At 57.3% G+C, this 14,750-nt stretch overlaps 1 protein-coding gene across 2 annotated transcripts; it reads right to left on the minus strand.

The window, feature by feature from the left end:
* Positions 1 to 1,328: 1,328 nt before the first annotated feature.
* Positions 1,329 to 13,735, minus strand: TBX3 (T-box transcription factor 3). Of its 2 annotated transcripts, XM_055147010.1 has the most exons (8): positions 12,388 to 13,735; positions 10,373 to 10,640; positions 9,348 to 9,407; positions 8,940 to 9,086; positions 6,741 to 6,817; positions 5,475 to 5,632; positions 3,436 to 4,097; positions 1,329 to 1,870 (listed from the first exon to the last, which is right to left on the minus strand). In XM_055147010.1, the coding sequence occupies exons 1-8, from the start codon at positions 12,774 to 12,776 to the stop codon at positions 1,412 to 1,414; spliced, it is 2,220 nt and encodes a 739-aa protein (XP_055002985.1). In that variant the 5' UTR covers positions 12,777 to 13,735; the 3' UTR covers positions 1,329 to 1,411. The 2 variants fall into 2 exon arrangements, with proteins under 2 accessions (XP_055002985.1, XP_055002986.1); XM_055147011.1 differs by lacking the exon at positions 9,348 to 9,407.
* Positions 13,736 to 14,750: the final 1,015 nt, after the last annotated feature.

Raw genomic sequence — 14,750 nt, forward strand, 5'->3', positions numbered from 1 at the left:
GAATCAGAGGGGCCGTGGGTTCAGGAGAAGACAAGCAACGGGGCACTTTCCAACTCTTGGATATTAATAAGAGAAAAAGAAAAACTTTGTTTTTTTTAATGTGTGCGTGCGTTTTCTTTCCTGCTTTCCTTCTTTTGCCGATGTGCTGTGTGGGTGCAGAAAGTGTGTTTTTCTAGTTTTAAAAGCGATGGGGAGGGGGTTGGGTGACCTTGAAGTAAACCACAAAAGCCCCCCCACCCCACCGACGCGGCAATCCTATTTACATACAGCTATGTACAATGTCAATAAATTAAAGTTCCATTTCCGAGCATTCATATTCCACCTATTTACAAGCGTTATCAAATAATTACATAAATACTTTGTCTAATAGTCTCACTTCTTTATTATTTTTTTTAAACCTTGTTATTGCATATACAGGAAAGAGAAACGCCCCCCGTCCGGGGCACGGGTGGGGGGGCAGGGGGGTGGTGTACGCTACAGCTCAGATAAAATAAATTCATGTGTGTGTTTCTCCCCCTGCCCACCACTCCTTGCCTTTGTCACCCTCCCCACCCCGACTTGGGGCTGGGTGGGGAAGGGAAGGTCCCTTTCCTCTCTGTATTCAGCAAGCATTCAAAAAGAAAAACCACAAAACACGACCGACCGTGGAACATGCAAGATGCAAGAGACCCACAGGGGCTCCGAAAACATCACAAGAAATAGCAAAAAAAAAAAAAAAAAAAGACACAGATTGTCCTTAATAGAGACTTAAAACGGGGGACCCCAGGCCCCCCCTGCACCCCCCCCCACACCACCCCTACCTCCCCGTCACTTTTCTTAAGTCCACAGAGGCGGCTGGCACTCAAGTTTTGAATCTCCAACCCACACACTTTTGTTAAATGTGTTCACTCGTCCCGGTATTTTTTTTTCTTCCTTTTGATTCTATTAGTTCTTCCCACATGACACAGTGATGGGGGGGAAAATAAGATATTTATCTAGAAATCTGTGCTAAGGCGGGGTGGTGGCGGGTAGGGGGGCCGCTCACCCCTGCCCTCTGGGTGGCCCTGGCTGGCTATACTTTCCTCCTTGGAGGTGGCCGGTGGCCTGGACTGAGGGGGAATCTCCCCTCCCCCACCAAGAAATGCCTGAACCCCCCCCCACTAATTTACCCCCCGGACCCCCAAAGCTCAGTGTCACACGAACACAGGGTCAGATCCCGGGTCCAGAACCTGCCAAGACATTGGCCCGTTTCTAGCTCCTGGTCTCTCGCTGGGGTCGCAGCCCCCATCCGGCGCCCCTGCCCCCTCCTTCCCCCCCCCCCCCCAGACAGGAGCCACACAGAAGGGGGCGGCCGGCCGCTGGTGGGGAGGTGACAAAGTGCACTGCAGACTGGGCTGGAATGGAGAGCCGTGTCCCCAGGCCAGGCGGGGCCCTACGGGGTCGCGCTGCGGGCGCGGTCGGGCTTGGCCTCCAGGCCGCTGACCAACCTCTGGATGCTCTGCAGCTCGCTCGTGGCCGCCTCCTTGTCGGGGCCGAGCTTGGGCGACAAGGACACGGCGGAGCCGGACGACAGCGCGGAGGCGCGGCTGTTGAGGTCCGAGCCCGACTCCACGGCCACCGCGGCCGGGCTGGCGGCCAGGGCGGCGGCGGCGGCGGCCTTGGCGTCCAGGGGGCCCGCGGCGGCCGCCATGGTCAGCAGGCCGCCGCCGTCGGGCACGGGCAGCGGGAGGGAGTAGGGGCTGTACCGCAGCCGCGGGCGCATGCTGTTCAGGTTGAGGAACGGGTGCCGGTGCACCGGGCTGGACGCGGCGGCGGACGAGGCGGCGGCGGCCGCGGCCATGTAGGTGTAGGGGTACGGGAACAGGCTTCCGAAGGGCGACATGGCCAGGCCCTGTGGGAGGGAGGAGGAGGAGAGATGTGGGTGGGCCCCGAGCCGGGCAGGGCCGGGCCGGGCCGGCCGGGCGCCCCCTCCCCCACCCCACCCCCGCTGGGGACTCGCAGGCTGAGGTTCAGTATGGGGGGGGGAGATGCTGAGACCTCTTAGATGTGGGTGCCCCTGGCTTGCCCTCCCCCTATCTAGGAGTCTTGGGAGCCTTATTATTAGGGGCTTCGCGGTTATTAGGGGCGCCAATGCCTGCAGGAACCAGGACCGGGGCGGGTGAAAGGCCTGGAGGTCAGGCCAGCGCTGGCACCTGTCTGCGGGGAAGAGACTGGCTGGGGGGGGCCCTCGGCCTGCGCCCCCCTCCCTTGGGAAGCCTAGAAGTTTTGTAAATGCAAAAATTAAAGAGAACTCCAGGCGGCTCCTTAAGGAAAGAAAGGAAAGAAAGGAAAGGGCTGGGGGGGGTCGTCGAGGGGGGCGAGTGGAAGGGGGTCTCGCTGGCTAGCGGGAGGCGTCACCTAAGTCGGAAAGCTGGGGTCCTGGGGGGAAACTGAGCAACCCCTGCGGGACACAGGAAGTGGCCGGGCTCCCCATCTCCCCAGATCCCATTTTCGGGGATCATTCAAGTTGGCCTCCTGGTCCACCTCTCACCGGCCCACCCTCGAAGGGGTGCCCGCAGGAGGTGCTGGGGGAACCTGGCATGTCTCTCCTGCCCCCCCACCCCTGGCTCCCACCCCCCTCGGCTGGGGCAGGTGCCACAAGGGGAACCTGGGGAAGGAGCTGGGCCACTCCTTCCTTCCCTGCCAGGTGTTTCCAGGGGGGCTGAAGCTTCGCCGCCCCCCCCCCCCCCCCCGCAAAGCTGTCTAAGCCCCTCCCCAAGCCAAGGGCCTGCGCCCATCCCCCTCGGACCCCCTCACTGTCTGCACCAGCCGTTAACCCTTGGAAGGGAAGGGCTGGAGGCAAGAGCAAAGCTTTAAAATGAGGGGTGGAGGGGGGTGTTGGAAGAATCAAGACTTAACCCCCCTCCCCTGGTAACGGGAGCTCCTCCCCAGCCAGTGGGGAGACTCCGGGAATGGTGCTCTACAGACATTTAAGAGACAGCTGAGCTCAGGGGCTGAAAGCCAGGGTGTCCCAGAGCCATGGGCAGGGCCCTGGGCCCTGGGCTCAATCCCTGCTACCTCACAAGGTCTCTGGAGCACCCCCACCCCCCCCTGCACCCCAGGAGTGACCCCCAAGGGCAGCCCCAGGTGTTAAGTCCTGAGCATCACGGGTGGGGGGTTGCAGCCCTAAACCAGATCACACCAACCCAAGCGCAACCGCTCAGGGTCAGCCCTGGGGGGGGGTGGAATTCTTCACGCAGCCGCTGTGTGACCTTGAATCCAACCCTGGCCTCTGTCCTGGGGGTGGACAAGCAGGCGCGCTGGCTGCCCTCTGGGCTTTATGACTATCTAATTGCTCTGCTGAGAAACTGCCCTCGGTTGGGGAGGAGGGGATGTGAGACCCCCCCCACCCCCACTTTCCCCACACCCCCATGTCCCCGATCTGGCCTTCCTGGAGGCGGGGGCTCCTTCCCATACCTGCGAGGCCAGGACGTGCTGCTGGAGGTGGAAGGGCAGGGTGGCCGCGGACGCCCCCGAGGCCATGGCCGAGGAATCCAGGCCCGAGACGCCGCCGGTGGACGCGCCGGACACGGTGGCCAGCAGGGGGCCCATGCCCGCGGCCATGCTGGAGAAGGCGCCCCCCATGGCGAACTGGCCGGGGTGCAGGAAGAGCGGGTGGCCGTTGAAGAACTGCTGGCCGGCCAGGCCGGGGGCGAAGCCCAGGCCGGGCAGCGCGCTCTGGCCCAGGTGCGCGGCGGCCGCGTCCGTGGGCGCTGACAGCGGCGCGAAGATCTCCTTGGCGGGCAGCGCGCGCGGCTCCTCGGCCTTGGCCGGCGCGGCCGGGCTGCGGCGCTCGTCGGCGCCCAGGCCGCGGGTGCTGGACGAGATGCTGGACGAGATGGTGGCCGGGCTGTGGCGCGAGTCGGGCGACGCCTTGTCCAGCCGCCCCGCGGCGTCCCGGGCGCGGCCGCCAACCTCGGCGCCCGCGAAGAGGTGCGCCTTGCGCACGGGGCTGCCCTTGTCGCGGCCCGGCTCCTCCGACGTGGTGGTGGAGATCTTGGCCGCGTCGCACGCCTCGGGGCCCGGCTCCTCCTTGCTGTCGGCCTCGGGGTCGCTCTCGCCCTCGCTGGCACACAGATCTAGCGCGGGGAGGGGGCGACACGGAGAGGCGCCGAGGCGTGAGGGGGGGTCCGACCCGAGCGCGCGCACGCGCGCGCGCGCAAACACACACACACACATGCACACATGGAAGCCGGCTCCCTCTCCCGGGGAAGGGGTGGGTGGGAGCCTCCAGGGTTTCATCTGCAGAATAGAGCCCCCTCCTCTCTCCCCCAGGCCCCCCTGCAGGGAAGCATCAGAAATCGTTGGAGATGGACTTGTGATTCCCCCACAAACTTTTTGGGACTTGCCCACACCGCAACCTGTCCCCCCACTGTCAAAAAGGAAAATGGACCCTAGACTAGGGGCATGCATATTTGCCCTGACTGCTAGCATTTTTGTTCCGAAGGGGGACAGCCCCCCCCCACCGCAGGGCCTGGAGAAGTCTTTCAAAGGGATTCCTTCGGAGAGTGACCCCCACTCCACCCCAAAGGAGCAAGCCTACCAGCACACAGTCCATACACCCCAGAAGTTACTCCACCAGGGGTAAAGGCAGACGAGAACCCCTCATTCTCTGCTGTCACTGCCCCCTCTAAATATCAGAAGGGAAAGAAAATAAAGGAGAAGAGCAGAGAAAGAGGGCGCTGGATTCTCTTTAAAGCTCCACTGTGGGGCTGGAGCACAAGCACAGCGGGTAGGGCGTTTGCCTTGCACACGGCCAACCCGGGTTCGATTCCCAGCATCCCATAGGGTGCCCTGAGCACTGCCAGGAGTCATTCCTGAGTGCAGAGCCAGGAGTAACCCCTGTGCATCGCTGGGTGTGACCCCAAAATGCAAAAAAATAAATTAAATAAAGCTCTACTGCACTAAAGACAAAGAACTTTCATTCTATTTCCCTTTTTTTAAAAATGATAAAAGTTGACAGTTGCAGGAGACACTGGGGACATGGGGGAAGTGTCAGGAGCTTAGTCTGGGGCTGGGGGAGTGTTTCTCTCGGAACCCCCCTTCCCTGGCCCAGGAGGGCAGAGGACACCCCAGCCTGCCCCAGACTAATATCAGTGAACCTCAAGTTTCAAGGTGGTGAAAAGTCAGTAGTGGTCTTCTTTTCTGGAGAATTGCTGGGAGGAGGGAAAGTTCCAGACCCTTTTCTAATCTAAACTGCCTCCCCACCCAAATCACCAAGAAGAAATAAACACCCCCCCCCCCCATCTCATCTGCGTTAGGGTTCTGGGTACAATGCCACCAAGATGGGTGACACTCCGGGGATACTCTGTGCTTCTAGAAGGCCCAGATGTGTAGGAAGGCAAGTCCCCGCCACCCTCCCTACACACACACACTCACACACTCACACCCCGCCCTGCAGCAGCTCCTGCTCCAAGGTGGCCAGGCACGCAGAGACCTTGAGGGGTGAGACTCACCTTTGAGGTTGGACGTGCCCACAGTGGACACGGCAGGAGACGAGGAGTGGGCGAAGCAGCCGAAGGAGGCCTGCTCGCTCGAAGACTCATCCGAGGTGCCGTTCTCCTTCTTGTGTCTGTCCTCAAACACACGCATGGACTGCAGGGTCAGCTGCTTCCTGCCATGGGACACAAGCCCCCCCCCCCAAAATATGTTAGCCCTGGCTGGGCCCCCTGCGCCTCACTGCAGCCCAGGCTGCCACCTGATTCTGAGGTGGCAGAAGGAGGGACCCGCTGCAGGATGGCTGCACAGACCTCAGCGTTGCCCAAGGGACCCTCCTGTCCCTCCCTGGGTCCCAGGGCAGCCCCCTCCCCCAGTCCCCCCTCCCTCCCTCCCTCCCCCCAGCACACACCCATCCCAAAGTGACTGTTTGGGCTGGGAAGTGGGCCTTAGGAGAGGCCCAGAGCAGGCCGGGGACAGCTGAACAGCCGGCTGGCTGGAGGGAGGGGAGCAGGGTGGGGACCCCAAGGCCTTGAACACTAACAGCTTCTCACTCGGGCCGGTTGCTATGATTGCAAGGAAGTGCCTATTTCATGGTGCACTTCGCAGTAATCGGTTCACCAACACATTAATTGGAGTAAAAAAAAAAGAAAAAATCCACTTAGATGTTAGAAATCCGCCCCCCCCCCTCTTTTTTCAAATGCCCATCCCTCCCCCAAGGGGATAGGTAAAAAATTCGAGGGGTGAGTGTCATTTTCTGGATTTTAGAAATTCTTTGAAAGTAGATGGGGGAGGGGAGGGGGACTTTTCTCCACAGCTGTCTGCTGTAATGCAAAATGATCCCGGTACCCATGAAGTGTGTGTGTGGGGGGGGGGCAGAGATTTCTCAGGGGCCCCTGCAGCTTCACGTGATGGCATTTGCAAGACAAGATTGCGAAAATTCCAGAGCTTTTTTTTTTTTTTTTGTGAATGGCTTCAACCTCTTCCCGGGGCCTGCCCAGGATGAACCCGTGTTAATTAGGAATTCATAGGCGTCTGAGGCCAATCTGACTTCTCCAGAAACTTTTTCTTCTAAAGACAGTCTTCAGGGAGCAGTGGGGGGGGGGGGGTAGGGGGTAGGGGGGTGGCGGGGAGACAGGACAGGCTGCACCTTGGGCAAACAAGTAGGAGGAGAAAAACACAGAAGAACCCCAAGGACTCCAGTGCCTGCTGCTGACCCCCATCAGAGCGGGGAGCAGGGGCTGGAAAGGGGGTTTCATGGGAAATAAATAAATGCTCCAGCTCACCTTTTCTCTCTCCTGCCGTTTCCAGTGTCCCGGAAACCTTTTGCAAACGGGTTGTTGTCTATTTTTAACTGAGTTATCTAGAGAAGACACACAGAAGGAAAAAACAGTTGACCTCAACGGTCTAGGGTGCTGGAGGGGTGTTCCTCTCCACTCAACAGTCTCTCAGTCTCTTGGAAATGTGAATGCGAACCAGGCACCTTTGGGTTAATCCCCCCCCACACACGTTTGGAGGAGAAACCAACTCCAGATCCACCCGTAATCCCCCTACGACCCCCTGCAAGTCAGGCCAAGCTAATCAACTTGGAAGAGGTCTTGCTTCGGTGCCCAGCCAACAGTTTGGGCCCAGGATTGGAAAGCAAGTCAAAGTTATCCAAAAGAACAACTTGCTGTTTTATTATGTAGTCTTGGTGTTGTTATTATTATTATTATTATTGTTATTGAAGTATAATTGACAGACAACTTTATATTAGTTTCAGGTGTACGCTGTAGCGTGTAACATTATGCTCTCATTTTGATTTCTTTTTTATAAAGCGCAATTAATCATAAAATACGTAATGGCATATTTCCTGCCCCCGAACATACAGACGCAGCCTATGCGCCAACCTTTTCTGTGAATCTAATAAAATGATTTATGGGGTTCCACTACCTTGTGCTGAGTGGGTTTGATATTTTTTTCCCCCCTAGCTGGGGAGGAAAAAAAAAAAGGGGGGGGAGGTGTTTGAGGAATTCCAATATTGACAATTACAGATTAAAAAGGGTCTGAGTGACCATTTGGAACATTCATTTTCATGAGTATTTCTGCCGCCAGGGCCCTTGAGGTAGGAAAGGCCTCTTTGTCTGATCCCCCAAAGGTGACATTTTTGTTATTATTATGTTAACAACTCAGAGCCACAGGACTGGGGGAAGGGGGGGGGGTGGCTGAAAGGGAGCTGGCAAGCTCAGAAAAATGCCCCAGTATGTAATCCTGCAGATCCCTTCCCTTGGGGGTGAGGAATGCAAGGTACCGAGTTCCCAGAAGCTGGTGAAAGGGCCCTTGGGATGGATTCTGGTTCTTTCCATCAATTCCTGAGTTAGGGACTTGCAGGGACAGGTGGTCTGATCACCTTTCCCCCAGATCAAGAGATACTAGATAGACCGGCCGCCCCCCCCAACCCCTTCACGAGGAACCACCCACAGTGTTAGTGAATTCTGAAGGCAAGGTGTTGAATGGTCAGCTGGACAGGCCCTCTGAGGTCCGGGAATCAGAAGTGGAAGATCTGGGGGGCCTGGATGGCTCCCCCCTCCTCCCCCAGCCCTCCTTACTCGCTGCATGCAGCTAAGCTGATGAGGTGGGGGTGGGGACAGTGTGGCAGTGAACGGAGTGGTCGGACGCTAGCAACAAGCTCGTAACCTTCAGGCCATCCTGCCTTTACGGTCCATGTGTTGCTCGTGTTTCCACTCGGGGGGGTGCCCCAATCCCCAGCCTCCGCCCCACGCCCCACGGGAGGGGAGAAACAACAGCAGAAGCAGCCAAACTTCCAATGGAGTGGGTCCCTTCTCCCCAGCGCCTCAGACCACTTGATGAACACAGCCTTGAGCCGAGGGTGGGTTCTCTCTCTCTCTCTCTCTCTCTCTCTCTCTCTCACACACACACACACACACACACACACACACCATAAAAAACACAGCAGCATAAAAGGTAATAAAAACCAGACCAGCTATTTGAGATTTCTGGCTCTTACGGCCCCGGCCAGGGGGGAGAAAAGCTCTTCTCCGGGATTCTCCTCCCAGAATCCCAAATGGCTTTTGCCTTCAATTTTGAGCTGCTTCCTTGGGATCTCAGTGTCCTGATTTGCCTTCCTCAAAGGGGACCCGAGGAAGGAGTTGGCAGAAGCCGGAGGCATCCAGGCTGCCACCAAGGCAAAACTCAATGGGCATTTTTCTCCCTCAGTATGGGGTCCCTTAGCTCGAGCCAAATTTTCGGCTTCTTCCCCCGCCCCCCTCAACCCCACATCCCCTCCCCGCCCTGTCTCCTAGCAAGGTCAGCCAACAGGACCTCCCACCCCTGACCCCCCAGCGCCCCAGAGGGTTGGATCCGAGAGAGGGGGCAGCTCTGAAGCCTACTTCCCTCCATTCCTGCTCCCCCCAATTTCTCCTCTGCACCCAAACCTGGGGCAGGGAAAAGCAGGGTGCTGAGGGGAAGGGAAGCGCCCCGCGTACCTTGTCGTTCTGGTAGGCGGTCACAGCGATGAACTCTGTTTCCGGGAACAAGTAGGTCCGAAATGTGCTATAAGGGAGTTTCAAGATGTCATTGGCTCTGACAATGTGGAAACGGGGCTGGTATTTGTGCATCGAGTTCAAGATCGTCTGCAGGGGTGGGAGAAAAAGAGACACATCAAAAACCCAGGCTGGCTTGGGACAAAGGGGATCTTCCGAGCCCTACTGGGCCGACCCCACAAAATGTACCAGGCGTGGACCCGGCCCACCTCCTCAGCACCGCTTTGGGGGACATTCTACTCCATAGATGTAATCTGCTGGAGAATCCAAACGGCTCCTTAATTTCCAAAGGGTGCCCCCCCCCGCCCCGCCCCATCTAAAAGGGTTATTCGGATCTGGACCCTAGCCTACCTGAGTACCAAAACTATAATTCCCCTGCCACGTTGCGTGATCGCTTGGGAAGGCCAAAGTCTTAAAAGATAGAGAAAAACATGCATTTTAATTTACAAAATGATTCAGTCCTTTAAGCGCCCACTAATTGACGAGCCCAATCCACTTAAAGCCTTGAAAGGCTGAACTCTAGAGAGGAATATTTATGCCTTAATCAAATCAAGGGCTTCAAATGCAATTCTTGCCCTCGGAGAGGCGTTCCGGACCCATCCGCGGCTCCCTGGGCCTCGTCTTGCAGCTTATTTCTCTCTTATCGCTGTTTATTTCGTTGAAATGTTGGGAGGGGGAGGGGCAGGGGCGAAAGGTCTTTGGCGTGACTTTTACAAGCACTCCAAGTTCTCTGAAAGTTTCTCTACACTGCCACTGACTCCATGTATACAACCCCAACACAAACACGCACGCAGAGGCGCGCACACACTTACAGAGGTTTTTTTTTTTTTAAAAAAAAAAAAACACCAAAGATCGAAGCCTTGTGTTTAAAATAGACTTGTCCCCTCAGCCCCATTCCTCTTGGGGGGGGGAAAAGCAAACCTTTCTAAAAATGTCTTTAAACCTCCAAGTACCCAGAAGGGAGTCCAGGTTCCCTTTAACTCTCCCCCCAGAAAGAAACCGATCTCAAAAGAGAAGCCCTCTGACTTAAAACAGAACCCGTAACTTTCAAGTTGAGTCTAGAGCTGAACGATTTAGGTTGGAACCTCCCGGTCAGCGGAGGCATTTGCCGAGGACCTGGAATTGCCAAAGAATTTTGGTGCCGGTAGGGTTCCTTGCCCCCCGTTTCTTTCAGAAAGCCAGGCCTTCCAGAATCCAGAGAGAATCCTCTCTTCTCTCTCCCCGGCTCAGTGGCGGGTTAAATAAGTTTGCTACACTTGGCCACAGAGAGCAAGGGAGAAATGGAAGTAGAAAGTGGGATTTTAGGTGGACCAGGGGAGCAATAGCCTTTGTTAGCCCCGCTGGAAGGTTTGACTAGAAGGAGCAGTGAAACTTACAAATCCATGTTTGTCCGAAATGTTGTTGGTGAGTTTCAGTTTGTGGAAAGTGACAACTTTAGACATCCACTGTTCCCCAGTAGCCGGGCTGTCGGGGTGAATATACATTCTCTTTGGCATTTCGGGATCAGCCTTACCCGCCACCATCCACCGAGAATTGTGAAATTTATATCGACAGTCATCGGCAGCTATAATGTCCATCAACAGAATATACTTGGCTTTTTTATCAAGCCCAGAACACCTTACTTTAAACGGCGGAAACATTCGCCTACAACAGGAGAGAAGAGACGGGGAAAAGAAAGAAAATCACTCAGAATCTTGGGTTTGACTCTCGGTTCACCAATATTTAAACACAATGTTTCAAGTTTCCACCTGGATTGATGGAGCTTCCCGTGCTTTGGGGCAGGGCAAGCGGGCGAGATTGTGTTTCCCTTCAAGCGTTAGTTGAGAACTGATCAATCTCCCAGCTCCAAACGTGTCCAAATTCAAAACAACATTGCCACCAATTTCTCCACCATCGCTCTGAAAAGATTTCCCTCTTGTTTCACTTTATAGAACACCCTTTTTCGAAATTCTTATGTCTTTTTTTTTTTTCTCCCCTCTCTACTATCCACCAGTTTGGGGTAGGATTTTTCTTTTCTTTCTTTTTTTTTTTTTTAAGTGCGGTCAGACCAGGCTAGGATTTTCCATTCCTTCCAGATTAAAATGTGAAACTTATCTAGGAAATAAACATCAGGCTGCACCAGGCTGTCCGCCCGGGGTGCGGAAGAACCAACCCGCCGCTGGCGAAATGAAACTGGACGTTCAGGAGCACCCCAAACGAATACTGTAGATTGGGGTGAACTCTCCCGGGCCTGAGGACCAGATTTACTTTGCATGCTGAGAAACAGTGGCCCTGTAGCCACTCAGGTCAGCCCCAGATGCAAGATCAGGCCACAGATTGCTGTGCCTGTTCCAGGATTGGTGACCTGCTAGCATTTTTAACTTCAAAAAAGATCCTGGGCAGCTTGACTTGCAACCTTCTCCTGGCTTGGGGGATTTTATGCTCAACTTCAGCCTCCTCTAGCTGCGAAGGATGCAGTTTCAAGGCGTACAGAGGAGAGGAAGGTGCTCTAATTTTTTATTCTTTCAACATTCAGACCTCGATAGTGTTGAATACCACCCTGCACGCGCCCCCCCCAAAAAAAAAAACAACAAACGAGTGACTTTCAATGACAAACAGGTTTCAGCTAGGCAAGAACCTCAGAAAGTTATGTAAAATAGGTTTGCTAATAGTCACACTTTCCCCAGAGCTGCGTGTGTCCCACGGGGCTCCTTGGATCTGCAAACATAATCTTCCTGATCCAAAATTGCCTATTGGGCTCACCCCTGGATCCCGGACACGTGAATGCAGCGGGCAAACACACCTCAATGCCCTAGGATTTCTCTGAGTCCAGCAGGCAGGCTGGGGCAACCCCCCCCTCCCCACACTCCTACACACACAGCAGACCCAGAGGCCCCACTGAAGGACAGAGAGGGGGCAAGGGGCACCGGGTCAGGCCCCCCCCCATCTTTAGATTTCCCTCCGGCAGAAGAAAGTGAAACAGACAAAAACATGCAACATCAGCAAAGAAAGAAAGATGGTCCAGAAAGGTTTCAAACTTCCTGCGCCAGGGGCCTCCTTTCTTTCCAGCAAAAAATAAAAATAAAACAAAAAATAACCCTCTGTGTCTCCACCGCTAACACCCAGAAAAAAAAAATCCTAGTTTGCAGGGATCGCATAGGAAGAAGTAAGGGAGCACCACCGTGGCGGCTGACACCCAGGTGAGCCGAAATTTCCTGCCATCCGGGCACGGCCGGAGAGTTGCTTTTACCCGGCTCCCAGGGAATGAAACTTTTCCTGCCGGCCCAAATGACTGCCAAACCCAGAGTTCTGGAAAGAGAGGGAATGCAAGGAGAGGGTGCCGGAGAGAGAAAGTCCAGTCGCTGGAGGTAGAGGGGGGGTGGTAAGGGACAGGACCCCTGTGCCGGCTTACCTTCCCGACTTGGTGATCACCATCTCTGTTCCCCGTTTGTGAAACTGGTCCCAAAGTTCCTTGGCCTCCAGGTGCACTTTGGGGTCATCTTCCACCTCCTCCTCGGGCTCCATGGTCTTGAGAGGCCGCAGATGCGCTTGGGGCCCCAGCGAGGAGAAGGGCATCCCGCTCTCCGCGGCGCCCACCAACTGATCCATGATGGGCTTGGCCAAGGCCCCCGGCAGCGACAGCGCCGCGGCGCCGTTGGGCGGCAGGGCGAGCGCGGGGAAGAAGGGAGGCTGGTGGCCGAGCACCGCGCTCATGGCAAAGTCCGGGGCCCGGTGAGGTAGGAACGGGTGGTAGGCCATGCTTGTCCCAGGAATAACCGGATCTCTCATGGAGAGGCTCATGCACCGCCGGCGGGGCGCGGGGCTCCAGCCGGGGACAAGTCCGCAGCTGCCGTTCGCTTGGTTTGCTTTTGTTTTTGCTTTGGTGTTTATTTTTCCTTCTCTTGTCTTTCTGTCTTTCCTTCCTTCCTCTTTTTTTTTTTTTAGCAGCCGCACATTTTTTTTTCAAGAAAAAGGAAAAAAATTTAAATAAGTCAGCACGGGAGCACCCCCGAGGGAGGGAGGGTGGGAGCAAGAAGTGTCTTGGGGGGACGGGCACGGTGCTTTTAAAGAGAGCGAGGCGAGAAAATCAGAGACATCGTCGCTGCAGGGGGAGGGACGGTCCCGGCTCCTGGCGATTTTTTTGTTTTGTTTTGTTTTAAAAAGCCGCTCCTGGAAGTCGCTTTCCGAGGCGAGAGGGCTGCGGGGTCTCCGCCCGCGCTGCAGCCCCGGGCCCGGTGAGCTGGAAATTGGCACCGCAGCAGCCCCGCGCGCTCGAGGGGGGAAATCTCTCTCCTTCTTTGTTGCCAAGGCGAACGGTTCTCCTAGGACGCCTCCTTTTCTTTTCTTTTTTTTTTTTTTACCTTTTCTTCTCTTTTCCCGCCCCCAACGCCCCCTTATTTTGGTGGCTCTGCGGCCCGCGTCTGCAGTCTGCGCTCCACTCGGCTGGGGAACGGGGGAGCCGCCGGGAAGCCGAGGTGGGGGGGGGTAGGAGGAGGAGGAGGAGGAGGTGGAGGAGGAGGAGGAGGAGGAGGGAGGGGTGGGAGGGAAAAAAAAAAGTCTCTCTTCTTTAAGGGGGAGAAAAAAAAAAGGCACAAAAACAATCGGACGGCAGCCCTCTCCTCCGAGCGCTATCAAAACTTGGAGTGCACCGCGGCTTCCGTCCGCCCGCTCCTCCTTCCTCCGCGCCGCGCGTCCGGACTGGGTCTGGGTTTCAATCCGGATCGGCCGGCGCTCTCCGCTCGCGCCTCTCTCTCTTCCTTGTCCGCAAACGTGAGCGAATTCGCTTCCTAAATCTGCGTCCAGGCGCGTAGGGCGAGGGAGGAATCGGTGGCGGGGGGGCGGGGGGTGGGGGGCCCGGGGGGTAGGGAGGGGGGGGAAGAGAAGGGGGTGGGGGGGGGAAGAGAATGCAGAGGAGCGAGCGGGCGAGCGGGCGGGCGAGCGGGCGAGCAGGCGCGCGAGCGGGCGCGGGCGCGGGCGAGCGGGCGCGGGCGGGAGCGGCGGAGCGCGAGCGGAGCTGTGCTCGCCACCCCGCGCGCCTCTAGAATTCCCCGGGCGTCTGCTGGGCGGCTCCGGGCGGCCGGGCCGTGCGGAGGGCTGCGGGAGCCGGAGGCCTCTTGATTGGCTCTTTGACGCTTTCGGACCAATTGTGTGGCTGCATAGGCGTGGTTTTCACAGGTCGAGTGCTGGGGGTGGGGGGGGGAATAGAGCCGAGTTATAAAAAGAAGGTGTCGGAAACGGTCACGTCGCTGCGCAGCTCCGTACTACGAGCCCGTCCCGTGAATATGTCAACATGCTCCCAGGGAGGGCGGGGACGCCACTGGGAGGTGGGGGGGGTGGGGGAGTGTGGGGGGGTGGAAGGGGTGGGGGGGGAAAGCGCCGCTGCCGCCGCCGCCGCCGCCGCGCGCGCCCCGGAGTCGCCTCTAGGTGGCTTTCTCGAGCGCTCGGCGCAGCCCCGGAGCTCGGCTCGCTCGGGCGCAGCCCCGCGCCTGAAATGCCTCAGTCATCCCAGCCCGCGATCGGCGGGAGGAGGAGGAGGAGGAGGAGGAGGAGGAGGAGGCCGGGCCCGGCGCGGGGAGGAAGGGGGAGGAGGCGGGCGGAGAGCTCGGCCGGCGCCGGGCTGGGGCGCTCGGCTCGCGCGCGCAGCCCCGCTCGCCTCCCCGAGGCTGCGTCTCCTCCTCCTCCTCCTCCTCCTCCTCCCGCTCGCCCTCCCCCCCCCCACCCCCCCACTTTTTTTTTTTTTTTAACCCCCGGGTGAGAGCCGGGCTGACGGCAGCG

Source organism: Sorex araneus, chromosome 9 (assembly GCF_027595985.1).
Source record: "Sorex araneus isolate mSorAra2 chromosome 9, mSorAra2.pri, whole genome shotgun sequence".
NCBI classification, from domain to species: domain Eukaryota; kingdom Metazoa; phylum Chordata; class Mammalia; order Eulipotyphla; family Soricidae; genus Sorex; species Sorex araneus.